The sequence below is a fragment of the Mya arenaria genome, chromosome 5 (genome assembly GCF_026914265.1).
Source record: "Mya arenaria isolate MELC-2E11 chromosome 5, ASM2691426v1".
NCBI classification, from domain to species: Eukaryota; Metazoa; Mollusca; class Bivalvia; order Myida; family Myidae; genus Mya; species Mya arenaria.
In genome coordinates, this window is record NC_069126.1 from 47,328,966 (window position 1) to 47,356,212 (window position 27,247).

Here is a 27,247-nt window from a genome sequence, read left to right on the forward strand (position 1 = left end):
AATCATAGTATTACAATCCTTCATAATAGTTCAGAACAAATACACAATATTCCACATTATAACATATCATCAAAAAATGGTCACTTAACATTGTATGTACAATGTTTCCAACATACAGTCAGTTCCTATATGACAATATTTGTGACCTTGCAGACCTGTATGACTCTAAGCCAGTGTTACAAACTGCTATCAACAGTATTGAAGTGACAGTATATCTCAGCAAACTGAGAGAACTAAGCTCAAGCCCCAAATACAGGAAGACCTGTGAGAGTGTCAGTGTTCACCCATCTAGGCTTGAACACAGGTTCACCCAAACATGGTAACACCTTCATCAGCAGATTCCAGCAATCAGACCAGCCTCTTGGTTTGATGATGTTCAGAGATTAATTCTTGATATTAATGCAGGCAAGCAAGGATGCTAGAAAAGAGAAATGGTGACAATCCCTACACAGTGTGCAATTGATTTTCAATATAATGACAATAATACAAAAAAACATTTCTTCATAAAGCAATGCCATAGCATCCTGATTTTTTTGTTTCAGATGATAGAGCATGTTACAATGCAACCATGCTGAAGACATTATGATACAGAGGACTGCGATTCCTTCATTCTAGCGGCAGTTCATGGCAAGTGATGCAAAACAATATCTCCGTAGACAATCAATAAAGATTGATGACTTTAATGTTCATCAATTCATTAATAGCAGGAAATTCCAGGAGTTTATCAGCGAGGTGACTTTTAATTAGAATCATGACAAATAACAAGGTGACAATACAACATCTGATCAACTGTTAATGACAAATGCCTTGTTACTACACTCTATTGCCGTTTATGAATATTTTTTTCCCGATTTGACCCCCCACCCTCCCCCCACCAACATGAGTGACTTTTTAGCATAAGCTAATGCAACTTAATTATTCCCAGTCATTATAAAATTAATTAAGTTAAGTATTATTTCACCCATACAAAAATACAACTATAGAATAAGTGTTGGTTATTATGTTATCATCCATGTTATAAAAATGAAAATTAATTTATTCTGAGGTGGCAAAAGCATTATTGCTTGTATGAGTTCATTTTAATTTATAATATACAAACAACTCTAAATGCTTATAATTTCATCATATATATTTGTTAATAGTCCAATTGTTATGTACTTATCATAAAAAGTCAAAATACTTACCAACTATGGAATACACAGAACTGTTATTAAGTTAATATCCGTAAAATGAAACCCTAGCATGAACTTATTTTGGTAGAGTCAAATCTATCTTAACTGATTCTCTGTACAGTACTTGCTGCAAAGCCAGGAGGAATAAGTTTACCGCATGTCTTTTTTACCAAACAGAGAAATATGACTAAAATATAAAAGATTTGTTTCAACAAGTCAAGTATTTTCTAAAATTATCAACTCCCATTGTCCAACATGATAAGCTGCTTATCTCCCTATTCTCAAGTGGAGACACAATACTTTCAAACCAAATATTATTATTTAATATTACATTGTCCTCTTTGTCACTTCATTATAAACCTAGTATCTGCATTGTAACAATTTTTAACTTTAATAACCATTATCTCGTACATTTAATAAAGACACAAGTTAAATAATTGTAAACAATCTTAATGGCTGTCAGTACAAAAAAATGTCCCCAGAAAATTGTAATGTTTTCAACAATAAACAACACTCGTTCAGGGATTAGGTTTAAAATCCCCCCAAAAAATTATGCAATTAATCCCCTAATCCTTCAAAACAAACGAAATAATCCTCAGAAAACATTACAGTTTCTAAAGAAGTCAAAATACACTGGGATTACTGGAGTATAAAGACATTTGTACTCCAGCAGCAAATAACACATTAAATATTTGCCAAATTCATAGGAAAAACAAAGACAATCTTAACAAAGTAAGCCATTTCTTTGCTGGTAGTGTTATTATAAAATTAATATTGAGAAATATCACACCAGCATGTAAGGTTCGGAAACACCTGTTTTTGGTAGAAAGCAATTCTGACAGTGCAATCAATACCTGTTCATCTATTTAATTTGAAAAAATGTCCAAAAAAAGAAAACAATTCATTTCTTACGTTTTAAAAATTCATTACTGCTGATAGATGTGATTATGCTATAAATAATTAAAGAACAAGTTTAAGATTTGTTCGAATAAAAATATACCATTAACAATATTCAAAAAGTTATAATTTCATATTAAATTATTCACCTTGAGAGAGTCAGTTTCAGCCAAGTGAATTATGTCCCTTTTATTTTTCTTGGCCATTAGACCTAAATCATTCACCGCTGCACATTTATATGCTCCATCTCTATAAAATTGATTGAATGACTAATCAACATGTTTCTACTCTTTATTCAAACATTCATTAGAAGGAAACAGCCTGCTTAATTTAAATACCACAAATTTGCACAGGATAGTGTCCATTTCAAATATTCGAACATTTCCATAGTAAAAACCCACCTGAAATTTCCATAGGCTGCATGATCGGTCAGGGATTGTTACTTTTTTGTGCGTAATTATAAATGATCTTATTTAATGTAATGTATAATTCTAATAACTTTATAAACAAAGAGTTTCCACTAAATTCCCTTACAACATTTTCAAGCAGAAAACAGGGTGGATAAGTTTTGTCAAAATGACAGTATTTAGAATTCATGACAAAATAGTGTATAAAATGCTGTCACATATGCCCCATTGGAATTAAAATTACTAAAAGTCTTAGAAACACTTCCTACATTTTAAGCTTAAAAAGTTACAGAAGGTGAGAAGAAATAACACATTAGCCTTCATACCATAAACCAAATGATAAAACACAACAACCCTTGCCATGCATTACATATTTCTGAGTAATAACACCGGCCATTACAGCGTTAAAGCCGTAATACTGATTTACCTGGTGCTTATAAGATCCATTCTAGCTGACATTACAAGCAAATCCTTTTACCAGCCATTTCTTTCTCATAAAAGGAAATCTAGTTAATTTTCCCTACATCTGTTTTATACAGCAAGGTTGCCATAGAAACCAATCAATGACTATACCTGGTTGTGATTGATCCAAATAAGACTTAATACAAAAATTTTGCATGGACTTATTATTGCAGAGTTAAACTGACTTCTTACAAAACGATATTTCCAGGGGGTTGACTATAAAGAGATGATATACAAATGAGAAAAAAACAAGAACTAAAAGTATCATCAGACAGCTAACAGAAAAGTTCACAGCACTAGGCTTGATGAATAAGCAAGAGATGACAATGGTTTTCTGATACCACAACAAATGGACAAACCTGTACACAAATTCACAAACATGTAATCCACAAAAAAGTTAACTTGATGCAAATGTTCAAGAACTTCATTACACTTAGTGAGCTTCAATTTCGAAGGTGACCTTAGGGTACCTAGCTAGTAACTGCCAAATGGTTTGTTTCAAAATTATATACTGTCTAAATGCAGATGTTTAAACATTGTGTTTCCATAACAATCCAAAGTGTCACCTATATTCTAGAATCACACCAGTGTATTAAATCCCTGCTGATAAGCCATCTGCTATGACCTCTGCTAGTGTTTATGACCCCTACTAAGACCCAGGCCCCCTGTAGGGGCTATTACAGAAGCATGGAGAGAAATGTCAGGAATGTGTCATATATTGTCATGTGTTTTCTCAAATTAATTTGGTGGACATTGATCTTATACTTAAGAATAATTAAACCAACACAATTGATGTATATGCATATCAAAACAGTTTTGTACCATACTTCAGAACAGGGACAATATAAAATCCATGAATATGATTAAAACAATACTACTTTATGTTCAAAACTGTAATACTTATAATTTCCATTTGCTTAAATGCATCAAAATACATGTATGTTGCATGATACTGATAGTCCATTAAATACTTACATTATGCAAATCATGCGAGACAAATAATAAATTTCCTATTCTTGCAAAATATGTTCCATTCACTTAACCAAGCAATTTGACATGTATTAGTATCAACAATCATCACAACATGTTAGTCACAAGTACTATCTTGCCTGCAAAAACCTTTCATCTGTCCAACCACCAATTACTTGTTTCTCGAAACTCCCACTTAAAATTGGCTATAAAACTTAAAATAATACAAAAATTGCTACCAAAAGCTCATCACGATGTTTATTTAAAAGTGTTTATCTTATCTACATTATGATTATGACAGTCATAGAAACAAAGCTAGCACTTTGCCCCTGAACGTTGGACGACCATCGAGATAGTGTCTTATCTCTGTTTATCAGTACAAAAGCATGTATTAGGATGCAAATAAAACTTGGTCAAGCTTTCAAAAATCAAACTGAGAAAATAAGTCACCCCATTTAGGGTGTATTATATTAAATTTGAATTTAGAATAAATATTTATATTTAACGCTATTTTCAAGGAGTTGATTCAATAATCTATGGCTAATAGAGTGAGTGTTATGTCAAGTTTACACCTACCTTGTAACTTCTCACCAGATGCTGCTATGCTCTATTATATATTCTATTTATTGAAGAGCATTAACATCACAATCACTTTTACTCTGTTATAAAATGAACACACTGGAATAAACATATATATTCTTGTTGATATCTTTTATATTTTTTAGATACGAAAAAAACTATTATTCACAAAGATGCTGGCGTACCATCCAGTGTCAAGCTACTGAGAAAGTAATCACTGTCTTAAATTATGTATCCACTGATTAACTAATCGAGCGAGCCCTAGCCACAAATCAGAAACACAGAATCAAGCACAGCCACACATGTGACAGAAAATGGCTGCAGGTAGTGGAGGCATTCCGTGAAGTAATCAACTACTCACTAATAACTGGTCTCCAAGCTATTTTTCTGCAATCTTCGGCTAACACTCTGACTTCTTCAAGATGTTTCTCATATACTGTCTAATAATGTGTCATCATTTTTGATTGGTCATTCACCGGAGATGGTAAATGGTACATATGACTTCTGTACTAGAGCGAGATTGCTAGGTAAAGGCGAGATTGCTAGGTAAAGGCGGGCTCCCTGTGATGAAACCTGGCTGTACCAGTAATTTCTTTCAAAGTAACTATTATTGTCATTTAATGCAAGATGGATAATGCTGATGGGGAACAGATTGATGTAATCACAACAATATGTGTTACATTTGGACTGATAAGTATTTAATACACAGCCATGTGCCAACAGTAACATAATAGCTGACCCCCTGACAAGAACCTCATGGCAGGGAGTATTCATTATGAACTCTTCACATCCTGTGTGCTGGGAAACAGGGGGGTGGAAGGGGACTGATGATTATGTAATTTCTATGGCTGATCATTGATTAGATGGAAATCTTAATCACTACAAAGCCTCATTATCACCACAACAGACCCAGATTAATGATTCAACTGACAGGATTAGGATTCAATTACTTTTTTTGTTTGTTGGTTATTTATTTCTTAATCTGTAATGTTAGTGCATAAGGTGCAATGGTGTTAGAACGTTAAGAAAAACCTGACAAGAGAACATTAGGATAAGAATGATAAATGGTATAGCAAAAAGTTCATCCGAAGTAGACCAGATTTGTCTCATAGTTACAATAACACTAATATTTCTTATTTTTTATTAAGATGAGATAATTTCTTAAGAGTGATGATGACAGGCTCTTGTAGTTCTTCTGACATATGCAACATTTGTCACTCTGCAATACACATGTGGTATTTATTCACGGCTTTGATTTTCGGTTACTGGATTAATGAGCATGGCGCCGTCACATAATAACCACATTAAAGGATGCAAACGCACTAATTGCATATTATTCCAAAAACCTTAACAGAACATCCCTTAATTTCTATTTAGCTTCAGAACCCATCAGAATCCCACTTTGTAAAAAAATGTTGGAATTCCAAGCAAACTATTTTTATAGCCTGAAAGTAAAAGAGCAGGTTTAGCTGCCATAATGCATATCAGTCCCAAGAATGCAACCAAATGATCTAAGATTATAGTCTTAAGATACTTATGTCCTCTTCCAATTTGTCTCTCTTTACCTGTTAAAAAGAACTGGGTTTTAATACTTTACCAAGGCTATCACAGGTGTGAGAAATACCCCCACAATCAACATGTATACAGACCACAGGGGTGACTAAGGATACAGACCGAAGGGGTGGCAAATACCCACACATGCCACATGGACACAGACCAAAGGGGTGGCAGATACACCGACAAGCCACATGGACACAGACCACAGAGGTGGCAGATATCCCCATACACCACATGGACACAGATCAGAGGGTTGGCGAATACCTCCACAAGCCACATGAACACAGACCACAGGGGTGACAAATACCCCCACACAAGCCACATGTATACAGACCGCAAGGTGACAAATACCTCCACACAAGCCACGTGAACACAGACCACAAAGATGACAAATACCCCCACACAAGCCACATGATCACAGACCACAGGGGTGACAAATACCCACACAGACCACATGGACACAGACCACAGGGGTGACAAATACCCCCATACACGGCATGTACACAGACCACAGTGGTGGCAAATACCCCCATACACCGCATGAACACAGACCACAGGGGTGGTGAATACCTCCATACAAGCCACATGTATACAGACCACAGGAATGACAAATACCCCCCCCACAAGCCACAAGGACACAGACCAAAGCGGTGGAAAATACCCCCACCAACCCCCATGGACACAGATCACAGGGGTGACAAATACCCCCAAACACAACATGGACACAGACCACAGGGGTGACAAATACCCCCCACACACACCACATGGACACATACCACAGGGGTGACAAATACCCCCACACACTCATCATGGACACAGACCACAGGGGTGACAAATACCACACACACACACCACATGGACACATACCACAGGGGTGACAAATACCCCCACACACCACATGGACACAGAAATGGTAAGTTTTTTTAATTAATTGTGCATGTCACAGGTTAAAATTGTTCATTGTGCGTGTCATAAGTTCTATTGGTTCATGATGTGTGTGATATAAGTTATAATTGTTTCCAATACCTTTTTTTGGCAAATTCTAAGTTAAAAGGAACAGAGCTCCATAGAAAGTGGCTTGTACCAAAGTTGAGCTTGACATGTATTTTATGGTGTTAAACAGGTGTACAACAGTTATTTAAATCCATCAACTTTTTCATGAGCTATGTCAGGACTCTATATTTCAGGCCAATTCGTTGTTGAAAAGGGGCTATGACTCTGTCCCAAATAGGGAAAGTTTGTAACTGAACTTCACCTGTATTTCATAGTGAGTGTTAACCATGTGACAAATTAAATACAGCACTAAGCCAAGGTACACTTTTACAAGTGACATCTTAGCACCGATTTCTTCATTTCTTCGGAGGAAATAAACACAGCATTGTTTGATATTAACAACAGGCGGATTTTCACAAAACTGCCAGAATATTTCTAAAATATCAAATAAAAGGACATTATGCTTGTATTTTGGTCACAGCATCCTTATCTAATCTTTGATATGTCTAGGGAGGTTTTTGGTAGAGAAATAAAAGTGCATGACAGACAGCAGTATCACTGCACCTAACATGACAAGAATATATACATACATATCAGCCATTGAGTTGCAGACTGGTTTAAGTGTGTTTTGGGGTCAAAAAGAGACGTTTATATCACTGGTATATCAAGCTCTATCATAGAGTAAAGGATATGACATGACTTGAACAGTCAGTAAGTCAAATTAAGAGAGTTATTCATTATTCCATTATGGTCCAATTCAAAATCCTCCGCTCTCATAACTTCCAGATTGTTTTAAGTCTCAATTGCCAATGAAATCATGGTATCACCCACATGTGATTCATTTTTTTTTTAAATAATTCAAAATGCTTAAAAGTTGGAACAGTTTGGAACACTTGACAAACACAGTTAATAACAACAAGAGCTGTCACAGTATGTGACGAATGCCCCCAAATGTGACATTGACCTACGAACAAGGTCAGTACATGAAAAGTTTATCTTGCCTTTACGTGTCAAATACATATGGCAAGTTATTTTAAATTGCCTCTGAACATAAAAAAATACCACCCATACTTGACAACCTACACTGTTATGTCCTTATATTCAGAATTCCCTTGTGAATAAACACTTAGTGTATCTTTCACTTTCGAGGTAGGGACATGGGTCTTGCACACGACATGTTGTCTTCATATGTGGAACACATGTAGCAAGTGATTTTAAAATCTGTCCATACAAGGGAAAGTAACAGCCCTGACACGACAACCTATACTCTATGTCCTTATATGCAGCACTCCATTGTGAATAAACACTAAGTGTGACCTTGACCTTTGAGGTAGGGACACGGGTCTTGCACGCGACACGTCGTCTTGGTATGTGGAACACATGTGTCAAGTTTTTTTAAAATCTGTCCATACAAGGGAAAGTTACAGCCCGGACACGACAACCTATACTCTATGTTCTTATATGCAGCACTCCATTGTGAATAAACACTATGTGTGACCTTGACCTTTGAGGTAGGGACACGGGTCTTGCACACGACAAGTCGTCTTGGTATGTGGAACACATGTGTCAAGTTTTTTTAAAATCTGTCCATACAAGGGAGAGTTACAGCCCGGACACGAAAACCTATACTCTATGTTCTTATATGCAGCACTCCATTGTGAATAAACACTATGTGTGACCTTGACCTTTGAGGCAGGGACACGGGTCTTGCAGGCGACACGTCGTCTTGGTATGTGGAACACATGTGGCAAGTTATTTTAAAATCTGTCCATACAAGGGAAAGTTACAGAGCCGGACGGACGGACGGACGGTGCGATTTTAATATGCCCACCTTCGGGGGCATAAAAATGCATATACTATGACACATACACAAACTGTTCTATCTGAATAGAACAGTATGGAAATAATTGAATTTATAACAATAATAATGTTACATTTGTGGTCATTTTCCTTCCTAAATGTAAATATCATAAAAAAGAATAAATGGATGTTAATGATTTTTTTAGATATAATCAACATATTTCATTTTTAATGGTCTGTGCAATTTTGGTCAAATTACGTTCACAATCCAAAAAGTTATAAAAACTCAATTTTCTCAAAATACTAGCAAATACTGTGAGAACATTCTTAAACGAAACATGTCTTTATTTCATAAATGTTAATAAGCTGTCTGTTTAGTTTCTAAATATATCAGTCCTTGTTGTCCGGACACATTAAAAAAACAATGACTCTATGAAGTGCTCAAGTGACTCGCATCATAATTGCCAATTAAAACTACTGTACCACTTAAATACTAAACCTCAAAGAGCAAAACACAAAGCCCAGCACAAGGGTCTATTCAAATGGACACATTGGTTTCAACACTTTTATATTATTAATAATCATTACTTAACTTACATGCTGTCATAATTTTTAATTTATTTTTTTCTCAAACATAAGTACTTTTTTTGCAACTCGAAAAAGAAAAATCTGTACTTATTTTCAGAAGAAATCAAAGCATTAAAATGGAACTCTTCATCGGCAAAATCATAAATGGAGAGCAGAAATCTGTATTTTTCTACCTTGATACTAATTAAAATGATTGGAATAATCAGATAACACATATTTCAGGAAGGATTGTGGTGTCCCAGCAGAGATACAGCACAAACTGCATTCGTCATTACGGCAGTGCAGCAGATAAAGTACACCCAGGGACCCTCAGAAACCCTGCAAATTTACATCCTTGTTAAATAATGCAAGAATTTGTTGGCTTATCTTATAAAATATGTTAAAACAGGCATGAAGTAAACTGCCTAAATGGATTTAACAATTATATTTAAAATAAGAGACAGTTTAGCAGCTGCTTTGGAGTTTTGAAGTGTTTAGCATTGGAGAGTTGTCCCCCTTGTGGCTCATGAAAATCTGCTGTTTTACAGGCAGATGCCATCCTTCTGCAGAGTTTTAAACAGAGTTTGGCATTAGAATCACAAGAGACCCATGGAAGTAACCCAGGATTTTTACACCAACACTGAACAGTAATTGTTTTCAATGAATTACAATAGTATAGAGAAATGACTACATGGAGCATGCCCACCACATGGTGCACTAAGCTATGGTTGTTATAAAAACAAAAACAAAGAATTGTACAATCAGCATGGCATAGTGAAACATTTCCAAGTAAGACATATGCCATCAATTTTACAAGAAAACATAAAACAGATTCACGATATTGTCTTAAAGACAACACGTTCTGTTAAACAAATGTTTTCCTGTTTTACAAAATATAGCTTGCAGGATTTACCAACTCCCTATTCTTACCTGAAAAAAATGCAAACAGAAGTAGCTTCAATACTAAACAGCTCTGCCTTGAAGACCTTATAATACTTGTTATGATTGCTTGTCAAAATATCGCTAACAATTAACATTTACATCTGGTAATATACTTGTATACCACTTCAGACTAAATGAAATATCTGAACTTGATTTCCATGTAATTCTAATAATGGATATGGAATCAGGAGAAATTGTTTACTGGTTAGCAGTTACATTCTACTTAAATTACCTTTGACATGCATCACTTTGCACCTAATCAACTCTGTAACGTGACACCATTGAGAAAATCCTTTTCCAGTCTTTAAAAGCATAGTTTATATGAAATATATGACATTTTTGCATGTTTCTTCTGATGTCATTATAATGGAAACAAATCAGCGTTAAGTGATATTCATCTTCTAAATCATTACCACTGGAAAATATACAATGACATTTAATTTTAATCCTTATTGCATTTAATGAGAATATTATCATATGACAATATAGTACCGTATTATATCATGCATAGGACGCACTTTTTTACCCCCAATCCTCGTCTTAAAAATTGCCTGCGTCCTTTCTATGCTATTAGAATTTCATCTGTTTTTTTCCAAGTCCATTTCAGGTCGAAAATATCGGACCGGGGAAGAACGCGGTAATAGTAAGTATCTGTACTGCGTTACCGAAGAGAACAACTGACATAGGTAAAATCACGCAAGTTAACACACGCAGAAATATATTGAATGTTTACTTTAAAATGATTTATTGAGAAATAAATTGAAAACAAACATGAGTGTTTGCTTTTTTATAAAAGGGACGCTACTCACAAAAACTCGATGTGAGTCAGCACTTTAACTGGATTGAGTTATAACGGCAACGGAAAATCGGGAAACGAGGTAAATATCAATTAATTGTGTTCATGATTTTAATGTTTCGATATTTTACAAAACATTTGGGTTGTATGTTACTGTTTTAAAAAATTAATAAAGGAATGTGCATAATGCAAAGTAGCATTATTGTCACTATCAAATCTTTTCAAATGTGCGAATGTGTGAAAAACACCCGCTGTCTGTCATTAGAAAAACATCAATAGAACAAACTATTGCGATGGTAATTCCGTATGGTTGTTTGTTCGCACTTAACCCGATGTGCCTTCCGCTGGCAAGGCTAATTACCGACATGCATTAATTATGCCAACATGCTTTAATCCGTGCAGCGACAAGCCTTATCAAAACAATCAATAGTTTTGACAATACACAGTTTTGTTGCGATTGCAACGGTTGCAACGGTTGACTGTCATTAAGAAGGCATGTCGGGACTATTGCAACGGTTGCAACGGTTGCAACGGTTGACTGTCAGTCGGGACTATTACGGCATTTGTATAATTCTTATAATATGCGTGAATGTTCTCAAAATATCAAGACATATATCATTGTTGTGTATGCTAAATTACGACGATAATTATCGAAATACACAAGACAGTTATCGAAATATGCTTTATATACAATTTTTTGGTTGTCTTTTACTTCAATATATGTTATAAATTCTTTACCAACCTCAATTTTTCGGCTCCGATTTTGACATTTTTCCGCTGCGTCCTATCTTTAATATTAAGGGTTTTTACCCGTTTTCTCAACTATTTTTTTGCCTGCGTCCTATCTATGCTAGCGTCCTATACATGATATAATACGGTAAATAAAACAGTATAAATATGATAAATAACACTTAATTATATTAATTTACAAACTTGTAAGCTAATTGGAATTCTTAATAGATCCTTGAAAGAAGAAATCCACATTGCATTTCCATGGAATTACAATACAAGAGCGCATTGGAGCAAAAGCTTGTCTGTGAAAGGTATTCAGATACCCATAACATGACGTTACTCAACTCAATTTTATTGTAAATAAAGGCGCACAGTCAAGAATACAGCAAAAAAAATGTTTACAATAATAATATAATTGTGCCATCCTACTTTCTGACAGTTTTATCTATTTTCAATCGCAGTCAATATTTGTGAAACAAAGTATGTTACCTATTTAATAGTACACGTCTCATGGTTATTCATTAGATGAGGAAATGAAATTTGACATCTCTGACCACTGTTTCAATTAAAAAGACAGTTTGTCCTTATGCCCTCATATTGAGGACAATCATGGAACTCATTTTCAATGACTTGCAGTTAATGAAATCATGAAGAATGAAAAGGGGCATAAGTCAATACTTATCAAAACCAGAGTTATGGATATCTGAATATCTTCAACAACTTTTGAACTATAGCCAACAATATACAATAAACTTTTTTTCTGAAAAACTGACAGATCTAAAACTTCTATTTACAACAAAATGAGCAGAAAAGTTTTTTTCAAAGTAATTCATTTCTTATACTTTAAATCTGTCTTTAAATCAATAGTTTATATAAACGGACACCATCCGCCCAGGTCTAATTGATTGAGGTAGTTTTCTACCATATGTTTCCAATTGCAATCTAAGAACAAATCCCAGCGGAGTCTTTGTCCACAAGCACACATATACAAATACACACATCTCTGAATCTGTGGTTTGTTTTTCTTGGAAGTTGTGCAAAAATCTTCAACTCTTATATATCAGCTTTGTACCAGTTTAACTTCTTTCATGGTTGTTGTGACATTGCCTTTTTGAGAAATTTGATGAGCTTGCACTGCTTCCATCTGTCGCAGAAATGTTCTGTTCTCAGGTACAAGAAGCTGAACAGAGATAACATGATATAAAATTCAAACTGAATGTGCACTGAGTGATGTTGGCCCTAGGGGGAGAGTGAGTTTTTCACACCTTCACACACTGACAGTGCACACCGATGCCACGTCATAGTCTGCATTTCTATTTTTAAAATACAGAATTATATAACATACAATCTATCAGTTTTAAACTATAAATAATGAACTATGTTTATTTGTTGTTGTCTGCTGATGCTATCCATAACCGATATTCCACTGCCGATATATCCAAATCCATCAGTTGATGTGAGTAATGTCCCGTTGAAGTGAAATGTAAACAAAAAAATTCTTACATTTGTTTCTCTAGAAATGAAATTTCGGCCAGAGGAGGACTTTTTTTTTTGCCAGAAGCATAATACTATAAAGGTTCATGATGGGAGTTTTAGGTGTCTGGGCTTGTCCCAGTGGTTTTTGTTGCATTTTGTAGCTCAAGGTATGGGAGGAGCAATTGTGTTGAAGCACACATGATAGAGATGGTTCATGGCAACTTTGGTTAGTGCAGTACTTTAAATGAATTAACTAATACATCGATAGGTGCGAGTCAATGCCCTGGAGCTCTCATGCACTCATCAAACATAACCTGGTTTATCTTTTTTTTAAGCGGGTTCTGCATACATATTCTGCACCCCAAAAATGTGTTGTTGTCAAAATTCTTTGACAAACTGTACAATAACAAAGATGAGTTAATATGCAATTTTGAAAAGATATGCCAAGGATATACAAGTACCAAAGACAGTGCACTAATTAACCCCATCAAGGCATTGTTACCTCTGCCATATGTGCTAGTCTATATTTTATTGTCAGTATGCAAGAGGGAATGTTAACTACTTTCCCACCAGTGTCTCTGAATGCATCAAACTCTCACACTTAAACATATGGCACATTGATAAATGAAGATGTGTGCTGCTCAAATGCCCGAGAAGACCAAATTTTTTTGAGTCATGACTGGAATCCTGTAGAATTCTGAACACCCATTCCTGCAATCCCCTTCTGTCACACAGGGACAAAGCGAAACAGGCATTTTTTACAAAACAATAACAATCAACCTGGGCTAATAAGCGGCTTACAGGGGCTTTGTGCAAAAACATATGGGCGTGCATGGTCTTAATTGTTGCTGTAGAATCCTTGAGATTACAAATGGACATTTAACATTCAGATTAAATAGTAACTTAATTATATGATTCCTGCAACTTATTGACATTAATAGTAGTTACCTATTATGAAAAATCAAATGAATATATACTAATGATTTTAACTTCAGAAGACTTGGACATCATTATTCTTTCACAAAGAGCCACAGAACGAACGTCAACGCTGACGGTAATTGTTTTTCCAGTTGAGAAAGGGGCACGACTCAACTATTATCGCAAGAGTTATGGGCCATGCTACATATGTTTCCAGGAATCATTTGAATATCTTGAATAGTTTTTGTGTTATTGGAAACGTGAAACAAATAGTCCTGCCAACACAGTGGACACCAATAAATGGCCACAAAATACCCACACAAGCAGTTCTGCCAACACAGTGGACACCAATAAATGGCTACAAAATGCCTGCACAAATAGTCCTGCCAACACAGTGGACACCAATAAATGGCTACAAAATACCCACAAAAGCAGTCCTGCCAACACAGTGGACACCAATAAATGGCTACAAACTGCCTGCACAAATAGTCCTGCCAACACAGTGGACACCAATAAATGGCTACAAAATACCCACACAAGCAGTCCTGCCAACACAGTGGACACCAATAAATGGCTACAAAATACCCACACAAACAGCCCTGCCAACACAGTGGACACCAATAAATGGCTACAGAATTTCCACACAAGCAGTCCTGCCAACACAGTGGACACCAATAAATGGCTACAAAATGCCTGCACAAATAGTCCTGCCAACACAGTGGACACCAATAAATGGCTACAAAATGCCTGCACAAACAGCCCTGCCAACACAGTGGACACCAATAAATGGCTACAAAATACCTGCACAAACAGCCCTGCCAACACAGTGGACACCAATAAATGGCTACAAAATGCCTGCACAAACAGCCCTGCCAACACAGTGGACACCAATAAATGGCTACAAAATGCCTGCACAAACAGTCCTGCCAACACAGTGGACACCAATAAATGGCTACAAAATGCCTACACAAACAGCCCTCCCAACACAGTGGACACCAATAAATGGCTACAAAATGCCTGCACAAACAGCCCTGCCAACACAGTGGACACCAATAAATGGCTACAAAATGCCTGCACAAACAGCCCTGCCAACACAGTGGACACCAATAAATGGCTACAAAATGCCTACACAAATAGCCCTCCCAACACAGTGGACACCAATAAATGGCTACAAAATACCCACAAAAGCAGTCCTGCCAACACAGTGGACACCAATAAATGGCTACAAAATGCCTACACAAATAGCCCTCCCAACACAGTGGACACCAATAAATGGCTACAAAATGCCTGCACAAATAGCCCTCCCAACACAGTGGACACCAATAAATGGCTACAAAATACCCACACAAGCAGTCCTGCCAACACAGTGGACACCAATAAATGGCTACAAAATACCCACACAAACAGCCCTGCCAACACAGTGGACACCAATAAATGGCTACAGAATTTCCACACAAGCAGTCCTGCCAACACAGTGGACACCAATAAATGGCTACAAAATGCCTGCACAAATAGTCCTGCCAACACAGTGGACACCAATAAATGGCTACAAAATGCCTGCACAAACAGCCCTGCCAACACAGTGGACACCAATAAATGGCTACAAAATACCTGCACAAACAGCCCTGCCAACACAGTGGACACCAATAAATGGCTACAAAATGCCTGCACAAACAGCCCTGCCAACACAGTGGACACCAATAAATGGCTACAAAATGCCTGCACAAACAGTCCTGCCAACACAGTGGACACCAATAAATGGCTACAAAATGCCTACACAAACAGCCCTCCCAACACAGTGGACACCAATAAATGGCTACAAAATGCCTGCACAAACAGCCCTGCCAACACAGTGGACACCAATAAATGGCTACAAAATGCCTGCACAAACAGCCCTGCCAACACAGTGGACACCAATAAATGGCTACAAAATGCCTACACAAATAGCCCTCCCAACACAGTGGACACCAATAAATGGCTACAAAATACCCACAAAAGCAGTCCTGCCAACACAGTGGACACTAATAAATGGCTACAAAATGCCTGCACAAACAGCCCTGCCAACACAGTGGATACCAATAAATGGCTACAAAATGCCTGCACAAATAGCCCTCCCAACACAGTGGACACCAATAAATGGCTACAAAATGCCTGCACAAACAGCCCTGCCAACACAGTGGACACCAAAAATGGCCTTAAAATGCCTGCAGCATTTTTTTGTTCAAAGAAAAAGCCCAAAAATGCGACATAACTCAAGCTTATTATTTCTCCAAGAAAAACAGATGATCTGTTAAATTGACCCGGATGCCTTTTATATATATATATTTCACATCACTATTTTACGCTCTTAGTAACAGCTCTTGTAGCAAGAAGGCATGCAATCAAATGCTGTTATATTACTTTTTGTTGTTAATTTCAGATGTCAACTAATTCCACGACAAACATTTATGTGAAAATCATCTAAAAACGCATTATTTTCCTGCACATTATGATACATAATTTTGATATCCACAATTTTTCAATGTAAAATACATATACATGAATTATATAGGTATGCTCAAATACAAGTTGTTAATATGCAACTGTAGAACGTGACACTTCGATGCATAAGTCATTATAAATCAAATGTGAAAACAACCTTTTTTCTGACAACTTCCAGCATGTTTCATATAAAAGAAAAGAGTTTCTCATGTTTCACAAAATGTTGGTTCAATTAGACGGTGATTGTTTTATTTTATGTATAGACTTAGCTTGGGATAAGTTATCATAAAGAAATATTTTCCCCACAAAATCACGTACAGGGAATATTCAAATACGAAATATATAATGCCTGAGAGATATTAACTAATGAGATGTCTTGTAATACATTTAGGCATTACAAGATTATCCAACATGCAACCTCTAGAGGAGCCATTATTTCATTAACCTTAAAAAAGAACTGACAAATCCATTCCAGGCCAATCATTTCCAATCATTTAGGAAGTAAATCATGACAGACGGAACTCTATTTTGTCCTATATATTTCTTTTCCTCCTTTAGAAATACTTTAAGATACATTTTCTATATTAATATTTTTACTTTTTGTCAGTATTACAAAATGGTTGACTTTATCTCTTGCATAGACATGCTATTTAAACTTATTAGATTAATTTAGTCTAATATTTTTTTTGTGTGTTGGTCATTTTCATCTTTGAATATGACTGTCATCATGTATGGATAGATGATCGAAACTATTAACTCAATAATGAACAACATTCAGAATTACAATGAAAAAAAATTATTTATAAATTTGTTTAGTTATTTACTCTACGAAACAATATTTAAAACGTGAGTTTTTCATAATGAAATATTGTTGAACAGATCATTAATATTCATAATTCCTGAATTCAGATATCCACCAATCTATTGTAATAATCATTGCAAAAATACGCCCATTCAGGAATTATTGCAGGTAACGGTCGTTACTAATTGGCTTGTCAATGTCCATTGTTTAGTGAAAACTCTGGTGAACAATATATTACTGTAGGAGATGTACTGATATCAAAACTTCAACCCACAAAACAACTGTCAATTAATTAATAAGGGTCAATTGTGTACACAGCGGGGACCAGAGGGACCATAAATTGTCTTCTTGGAAACGCACCAGGTCTGGAACTTACGTCCGAAAATCGTGTATTTGGTGAATTTTATAAAAAATAATTAATATTTTTTCGAGAACTCAAGTAGTGATTTGATACTCGGGTACTCGGATGATTAATCGAGTACTCGGGTACTTGTTGCCATCCCTATTTTTTAGAAATACATTATTTTTTAATCCAACCTCCAGCCAGATGCTGTTTTTTTTAATTCAACTTAAATTGAAATATGCTGGAATTTTACACGGAAATTTACTGATTTATTTTACTCATTCTAATAATTTACTGATTTGTTTATAAACAAAACAACTTAATTAAATGTTAACTTGTGTATCCATAGCAACTTATCACCCTAAAATACTGTAACAATTAACAATTCATACTATTCAACTAAAGCCCTGAAATTCTGTGATGCGAGCCATTATTCTTTACGCACTGAAAATTTGTGATGCGCATTATTATTATAATGGCCTGAAATTCTGTGATATCACCCATTATTTCGTCAACTACAAAGAGCTACTAAAGTGTAAGCTTACCTTCTCTGAAAATTTCTGATCCACACTTCAAACAGTCAGCTGATCAGAATTTGTTTTTTGGTTCCCTAAGGCAACAGTTGTCAGGGTGACCAAGGTCAGGCTGGGGTCGGGATGGTGGGGCACAGTTTGATATAATACCATCTAGAGGGCTGGTAAGGTGACTAGGTCTATCACTCTTGCCTGAAATGTAAATGACAGGGTCTGTGGACCAATTTTGCCTAAACTATGAACAAGAGGGATAGAGGGGCACTATTGCCTAAACTATAAATGACAGGGACTGTTGGGCACTATTGCCTAAACTATAAATGACAGGGACTGTTGGGCACTATTGCCTAAACTATAAATGACTGGGACTGTTGGGCACTATTGCCTTAACTCTAAATGACAGGGACTGTTGGGCACTATTGCCTAAACTATAAATGACAGGGACTGTTGGGCACTATTGCCTAAACTATAAATGACAGGGACTGTTGGGCACTATTGCCTAAACTCTAAATGACAGTGACTGTTGGGCACTATTGCCTAAACTCTAAATGACAGTGACTGTTGGGCACTATTGCCTAAACTCTAAATGACAGGGACTGTTGGGTACTATTGCCTAAACTCTAAATGACAGGGACTGTTGGGCACTATTGCCTAAACTCTAAATGACAGGGACTGTTTGGCACTATTGCCAAAACTCTAAATGACAGTGACTGTTGGGCACTATTGCCTAAACTCTAAATGACAGGGACAGTTGGGCACTATTGCCTAAACTCTAAATGACAGTGACTGTTGGGCACTATTGCCTAAACTATAAATGACAGGGACTGTTGGGCACTATTGCCTAAACTCTAAATGACAGGGACTGTTGGGCACTATTGCCTAAACTCTAAATGACAGGGACTGTTGGGCACTATTGCCTAAACTCTAAATGACAGTGACTGTTGGGCACTATTGCCTAAACTCTAAATGACAGGGACTGTTGGGCACTATTGCCTAAACTCTAAATGACAGGGACTGTTGGGCACTATAATTGCCTAAACTCTAAGTGTCAGGTTTATTATGCAACAAAATCTAGAGTATTGGAAAGGTTACAAGGGCATCATGCTTGCCTTTTGTATAAATAAATTAAAAAGTAAATTAATCACACTTGTAGTTCAAATAGTTGGGATATTAGCAGCAGCGGCAGCAGCATCAACAGCAGGAGCTATTTTGGCACCAGCAAAATTAGTCCGCATAAGAATAATAGCAATAGTGAAACAGTTCACTACACTTCTGTATTAGATGATAATTGAGCCATAAATGGAAATTAACGACTGCAAAACGATGATATAAGAATAATCATAGCAACTGTGCCAAGAATCACCAAAAATTCTATGGTTTTCATGAAGCACCATTCAATGAAACAAAAATCATATTTTATTTTGTGTTTCTAGTCTAAAATGTATTACAATTTATTTTTAACTGTTTGCAACACCTGTTATCTGTGACAATCAAAGAATATTTGGAACATAATCTCTGTCATATATACAGAACAATAATGAAATAATAATTACATTTCACAAAGCTATATTAATATTCATTATACAATACAATAATATATCAAGATTATATTACCATGTAGTAAAAAACACAAAGCTTATACTCCGTTATATGCATCACACCATGAACTCCTCCTGGTGATTAGTTAATGAGACACAGTTGTGAACAGTTAGCTATCAGCACAATAATCTCACCATCTCACACCATCTATGAACAGTTCTTGCAATAAGAAGAAAGCTGCTCTCAGTCAGCGAGGACTTTGGGGCCAATACGGCAAGCTACAAGGCAATAAACACCCAACCATAATTATAGGTACCGGCAGTAATTGCCGGGATCTCAACTTCGTTCCAATAATACTGAAGGCACTTGCAATAGCATCAAGATGATTTTTTTAACAATTTGGGGGACAAAAATGACAGTAAGATTGTTATTCTGAACAGATTTATACAGACTACTGTCAATATAAAGAATGAGGGGGGGACAACAAATGATGAAATACAGCTGATGCTACACCATTTAAAGCTCTCTCTAAAGTGAAACTGCTGGAAACAGTCCATTTGAAACATAGCAAAAATGCAGAAAAAAAGAAAACCTGTCATCATCAAATAAACTTGATTATAAATGTGGTTATAACATCTTGTCAGGAAACATATAATCAGCTAGAATTTATGAGCACTGATGGCAATCAAAGTCTAAAACATTGTGATATACAAGCTGTAAAACAAACAAGGCGAACCCCTCATCTGTTCATTCCAGTGGGACTTATTTTTCCTCACCATGTAAAAGTAATCACAAGAACACTCAGACTCCCCAGGTTTCTAATGGAACCTACTTAACTAGTAATCGGGGTTTTATCATTATATGATTATTACTTTTTTCGCACAATGATGCTATCAAAATAATATTGGTGATAATTTGTTCAACATACAAAATGATGTATCACATTTTTATTGCACTAATTATTTTCAGGGAAAGTGAGAGTCAATTTTACCTATGCTAGGAGCATTAAATTCTATAGAATTCAATTTACCACATATATGAAAGAGCGACACAAACACCGTCTGTACATTACCAACGGAAAGGGACATAATTCAATAGTTATTTAAGTCAGAGTTGTGGTCCTTGCTGAACATGTGCATATCATCTCTGGCAAAATGTATACCAAGTTTCATTGCCATATATGTTGAAATGGTTTTGAGTTATGGCCAAGGTGTTTGCATAACAATGGCAACCACGCCAATGCAGTCATGTTACCTCATTTTTTATTTGTTACAAAACAAACAAAAACAAAACATTATAGCAAAGATTAAAACTGATGGCCAATTGTTTGCCAAATATACTACTGTTTGTGTCATGGAATGTGTCTTTCAGAGATTTTCAAGATTGCTGGCACTGGTTTATCCAATCACTAATTCAGACCATATGGACATCCTGCTGGACTCATCATAATCACTCACACATAATTGCAATTATTGTTCCAATCTGTTCCATTGTTATCATTAATTACCCATTCTCCCTGGCTCTTAACGAAGTACACTCAAAAAGGCTCAAAGGTTCATCAGTTACAGGAGCTTATCTAAGAAATGTGTTGCAAAGGTCTGCTATGATTTTGGACTACTATATAGTAACCCTGTATTCATTTTCCATTCTTGTTTAATATAGAAGCTGCACAACTTTTAAACAATCAAACACTAAGATTACTCCTTAGTTTCTGATGATAACCTTGATAACCAGAATGATAGCTATAAATCAAATTATCCATTTAAAGCTGCACTCTCACAGATTGACCGTTTTGACAACATTTTTATTTTTTTGTTCTGGAATGAGCCAATGATTGCATAAATGTCTGGAAGCCAGCGATATAAGATTAATGACAAAAGATCAGATCGCAGTTTTCATGATTGTATAGGTTTGAAAATTAATGTTTTATGGCTAAAAGTGATACTAATGCGTGAAAAAAATCATTTCTTTGTTGTAACAATGAAAACTGCGATCTGATCTTAGCAGTCTTTTGTCACTGGTTTTCAGACATTTGCACAAAAATTGGCTAAAGTGCAGCTTTAAAGAGGGAATCACAATCTTAATGAAATTATCAATCAGAAATGATAAATTGTTAGTAACATGACACTCATTTCAATTAACTTGGGTTTGTTATCAATGATGTTTACTAGACAATCTTTAAATGACAATTATAATAACAAGGGGGATCACTGAAATATGATACTATATGTCACTCTAAACATGACCAAAGTCAATTACTGAATCAAGGGAGGGTACTGCAATGAACGGTACCTGATGGTATAATGATGGTACAATGTTGATGGCAATGAGCTTTATGTACTGTGAAATCATTAATGTTCATGGGGCATTAATGTTTGTGGTTTTCGTGGGTTGGGTGATCCACGAATTCAAGATCCCTCGAAATATAAACCCTTTATTCACTTTTTCAATTGTCATGATATGTACATAGTCTAGTTTATTCATTACAGAGGCCACAGTATACAGCGTAAATATCAGTCTCACTGTATATCTAACTATCACTGTTTTATTAATATATTATATCAGCCTTTAACAAATAATAAACTATATCATTTCAATGTGTTTTTATGAACCAAATAACTGAAGCACGTGCCTAAACATGTGCTGTTCATGAAAATCTCCAAGTTTACAAGATGTGAGTGATGAGTGTGGGTTCTCGATTTTTTCTTTAATGAAATAATTAATCGATTACATTGGAGGTTACTGAGCTTCCAACGTGACAATGTACAAAACAACGCGTTCAATATACTTATCAAACAAAAACGTGTTCATAAATATGCAAATGAGATGATATTCAAAAGTGATTGAATTTTTAGACATCAGCAATCTTTAGGGATTGTTAACTCAAATATACGGACCTTCTCAGTGTTTTCACACTTTGCAACATTCTTAATTGGCATTTCAATGGCTTCGCATATCTGTATTTATGATCAGGGTACATTTTCTTTTATGACCTTAATTTCCAATTTAATCGATAATTGACATGGGTATATATGCACTAATTGGCATGTGGTAACACTTTAGCGAGTGTCATAAATCGAGTGACTAAGAAGACGGAAATCACGGACCAGCACGTGGAAACAATGCAGACGATCTAGACTTATCGCAGTTTCGATTTTTTGTTTTTCAAAAACGAAAAACCACGAATTCAAGTACCCACTGAATTATAATGTTTCTGGAAACAACGAAATTTCAAGCCAACGAATATAAATGATTTTACAGTATTTGACATTGAAATATAGACTTAACTTGAATATAATACTGATTTGCTCATGTGTGCTAGAGAACCAACTTTAACCTTATTAGTAAAACATTTTCCTGGTTTGTCTTCTTGTTTGTTTTGTTTGTATTTCCAGCTTTTGATCCTAGTGCCATTTTATTAAGATTACAGTAGATAGTCACTGCTGGGCTTGCTTGATAACTTTTCATTGCTCAACTACTGTTTGAAAATAAAAGCTTGACAATTGGTTCAAGGTAGCATGTTCAGATTGCAATTTTACACCGATGAGGTCACATTTTGAAGTCATCACATGGCCTACGACATTCACAGTTTTGGTTGTTGATCACATAAGTGGCACATATAAAATCCAAGAGAATATGGCAGTTCAAATTTACTGGTTTTTTCACATAATACTTATAAATACACCCATCATAAGAAAGCTTTCAACGTTCCTAGAACTTAAATTGTTCAGCAAGCAATCATGGCTTGTGGCAGATTTAACACCACAACTATCCGCCACTATTCAATGCTATTTGCAGTTGTATCAGAAACTGATGCTTTTTTATGTCATAACTCATGCATAATGTCCAAACAGAAAAAGGGTGGACATTATTTGGCGACACCAAGGAGATGAAAAATCATTCATTTATTTCTCAAAAAGGTGCTTGAAAAGGAATCTTATGCTATTATTTTTTCTTTAATGCGCGGCGCTAAGCTGATTAACAGTTGATTAGAAATGTATTCAGCCTCTGGTTTATTCATATAATTTAAAATGTCTTTCATCCTCCACAATACAGTATGATCAACAATATGGGTTAACAATAGCATTAGTATATATATATATATATATATATATATATATATATATATATATATATATATATATATATATATATATATATATATATATATATATATAATATATAGGGTTAGGAGATATATATCAGGTATATAATTTTTTGTTGATAAAAAATAAAGCGAGTCAATAAAGTGTGTCTTTTGAAAAAATGATAAAGAAAGTACACAAAACAATGCTCTGTAAATTATAGCCATAAAAGTCACCATGCGGTTCCCCCCAACCTCACTCTGGCACATATTTTGTTGCCTAGAGAATAATTGTCCTTCTTTTGATAGAAATATTGCTGAAAAGAAATATCCAAACAATCTGGTAAAACCTCCATATACTCTCTGAAAGACAGACAGCTGTGATAAGAAACACATGTGACAATACATTTTGTGGACATTTTACAAATCAGCCTCAATTAAGGGGAAACAATTATGCCTATAATAAAAGACTAATATCTGCTGTAGGAATCTCTTATTTTCTCAGAAAATAACAAAAATAATGGCAAAAATTGCAAAACCACTTCAGGCAATATATTGTTTCCAAGAGTGTAAAAAAGGACGTCAAGAAAGGCAAAGACAAGACAACTGTATTTTGTCAGTAGTTTTTATGCATTAATTAGTTAACAAAAATGATGAACACAAATTGAAACAGTATGTGCGCATGTTGAACAATGAACAATGAAATCATAATACTATCACCATGTTTTATCATACTAGTAGAATAATGACATGCATGTGCATAACTGACTGCCCTATGTTTAATATCTGCAGATAAACATGCAAAGCTTGGGAAGTCTCCTTGTAAAAGAAAACTTCAAACATGACGGAATTATATGAGATCGTAACAATTATTAATTCACAACACAACAACTTATTAATACTGTTCATATAGCTAGTAAAAGAGTAGTCAATAAGTCTCTCATCTATCGCTACAATCTTAAAATCCAACAGAATACTCCAATAATGATTACACTCCAATAACATCAGAGAAAAGGTAATTCATATTTTCCAGATAAAATATTCCCAACATATGGAAAACATAAGTATGATTATATTGTTGTCATCTGGTAAGATAACAATAAGTCAGGAATTTGTGACTTAATAGAAGATAGTTTTTCTCATGAATGGATTTTTCCTTGATCCTATGCCTCACTTTATCATGTTTCAGGGCCAGTGAGCCTTGCCACGATGTCAGCTTCCGCGCCAGAAAGCCTAATGCCTGGATGTCAGCCTTCAGTGCCAGAAAGCCTTCAGGGCCAAAAAGCCTTGCCACGATGTCCGCCTTCAGTGCCAGAAAGCCTTCAGGGCCAGGAAGCCTTGCCCGGATGTCAGCCTTCAGTGGCAGAAAGCCTTCAGGGCCAGAAAGCCTTGCCCGGATGTCAGCCTTCAGTGCCAATAAACCTTCAGGGCCAGAAAGCCTTGCCACGATGTCAGCCTTCTGCACCAGAAAGCCTTGCTCGGATGTCAGCCTTCAGTGCCAGAAAGCCTTCAGAGCCAGAAAGCCTTGCCACGATGTCAGCCTTCCTCGCCAGAAAGCCTTGCCCGGATGTCAGCTTTCAGTGCCAGAAAGCCTTCAGAGCAAGAAAGCCTTGCCACGATGTCAGCCTTCAGTGCCAGAAAGCCTTTAGAGCCAGAAAGCCTTGCCACGATGTCAGCCTTCAGTGCCAGAAAGCCTTCAGGGCCAGAAAGCCTTGCCCAGATGTCAGCCTTTAGTGCCAGTAAGCCTTCAGTGCCAGAAAGCCTTGCAACAGTGGTAAGCCTTTAGTGCCAGAAAGCCTTGCAACAGTGGTAAGCCTTTAGTGCCAGATTGCCTTGTAACAGTGGTAAGCCTTAAGTGCCAGAAAGCCTCGCAACAGTGGTAAGCCTTTAGTGCCAGAAAGCCTCGCAACAGCGGTAAGCCTTTAGTGCCAGAAGGCCTTGCAAAAGTGGTAAGCCTTCAGTGTCAGAAAGCCTTGCAACAGTGGTAAGCCTTTAGTGCCAGAAAGCCTTGCAACAGTGGTAAGCCTTCAGTGCCAGAAAGCCTTGCAACAGTGGTAAGCCTCAAGTGCCAGAAAGCCTCGCAACAATGTAAGCCAGGTTTTTTTTCTGAAAAAGGGGACGGGGCCTTAGGCCTCTGAGAAGGGGAAAATTTTGTGGCGTTTTAGTAAAAAAGGAGGAAAATGTGCATGTTTATGCATGTTTAACTTTTTATTTTACTATCATACATCTTATTATATTTGATTGTTACATTACATATTTGATTGTTACATTACAAGTCCATCTCTCTTTTTTTTTCCTGTTCTTAAACTCCTCCACTAAATTACCCTCAGCACTACTTTAAGTTTTTTTTATTCGGTGGGGAGATAACATGTACCTCAGACTCGCTTTCACAATCAAAACTTCCAGACAGTTGGACATTTTTCTCCATGGTACTGAAATTTCAGGGCCACTAGGCTCAACAGAATGATCAGGATCTTGCTGGGACTGGGGTTCCACATCATCGGAAACAGAATGATCCGGTTCAGAAAGTTTGGACTCGGGTCATATTTTGTGTGCTAATGGATTGACAAGATGTACCTGCTGGCTTACAGTCAGTGAAGAAAGAATCAATTATTCGAATATTTTTTGCATCATTTTTTGGTTAAAAAACTTCCAGTTATGCGACATTTCTCGAGCACGCGAAATTGAAAAAGAATGGAATATGGTATGTTGTAAACCATCATGGGAGACCACTGTGAATAATTATAAGTTCAGCGTGACTTACCTCCCCTGGCAGACGAAAAAACGATGGCTGATTTTTCGAAATTCGGCAATGAAATATTGAATTTTATCGGAGGGGAATTTTCATTTTTTGGGGAAAAACTAGGCTTATTTTCCGAGGGGAAACGGCCCCTTCTATATAAGGTAAAAAAAAACCCTGTAAGCCTTCAACAATAGCAAACCTAGCAACAATGTAAGCATTCAGGACTAAAAACATAGCACAGATGTAAGCCTTCGGTGCGAGAAAACCTTCCATAAATGTGAGCCTTCAACCCTAGAAAACATTGCAAAGATGTAAGCCTTCAGGGCCAGAAAAACTTTCATTAATGTGAGCCTTCAACCCTAGAAAACATTGCAAAGATGTAAGCCTTCAAAGCCAGAAAACCTTCCAGTAATGTGAGCCTTCAACCCTTGAAAACATTGCAAAGATGTAAGATTTCA

The 27,247-nt window shown here is 36.1% G+C and overlaps 2 protein-coding genes across 26 annotated transcripts in view; one reads left to right on the forward strand and one right to left on the reverse strand.

Annotated features, from left to right (window-relative positions):
* Positions 1–27,247, reverse strand: part of LOC128236078 (poly(rC)-binding protein 3-like) — a 123,655-nt gene that overhangs the window by 29,505 nt on the left and 66,903 nt on the right. For 20 of the 25 annotated variants that reach the window (XM_052950928.1, XM_052950925.1, XM_052950926.1 and 17 more), the window contains exon 4: positions 18,439–18,618. The exons of 1 other annotated variant lie outside the window; for it this stretch is intronic. The gene's annotated coding sequence lies outside the window, so the exon portion shown is untranslated. 4 more of the 25 variants (XM_052950906.1, XM_052950909.1, XM_052950908.1 and 1 more) reach the window with 4 other exon arrangements.
* On the forward strand, positions 102–16,518 carry LOC128235752 (paternally-expressed gene 3 protein-like). The gene is made up of 2 exons (XM_052950551.1): positions 102–319; positions 14,541–16,518. The coding sequence occupies exons 1-2, from the start codon at positions 102–104 to the stop codon at positions 16,516–16,518; spliced, it is 2,196 nt and encodes a 731-aa protein (XP_052806511.1).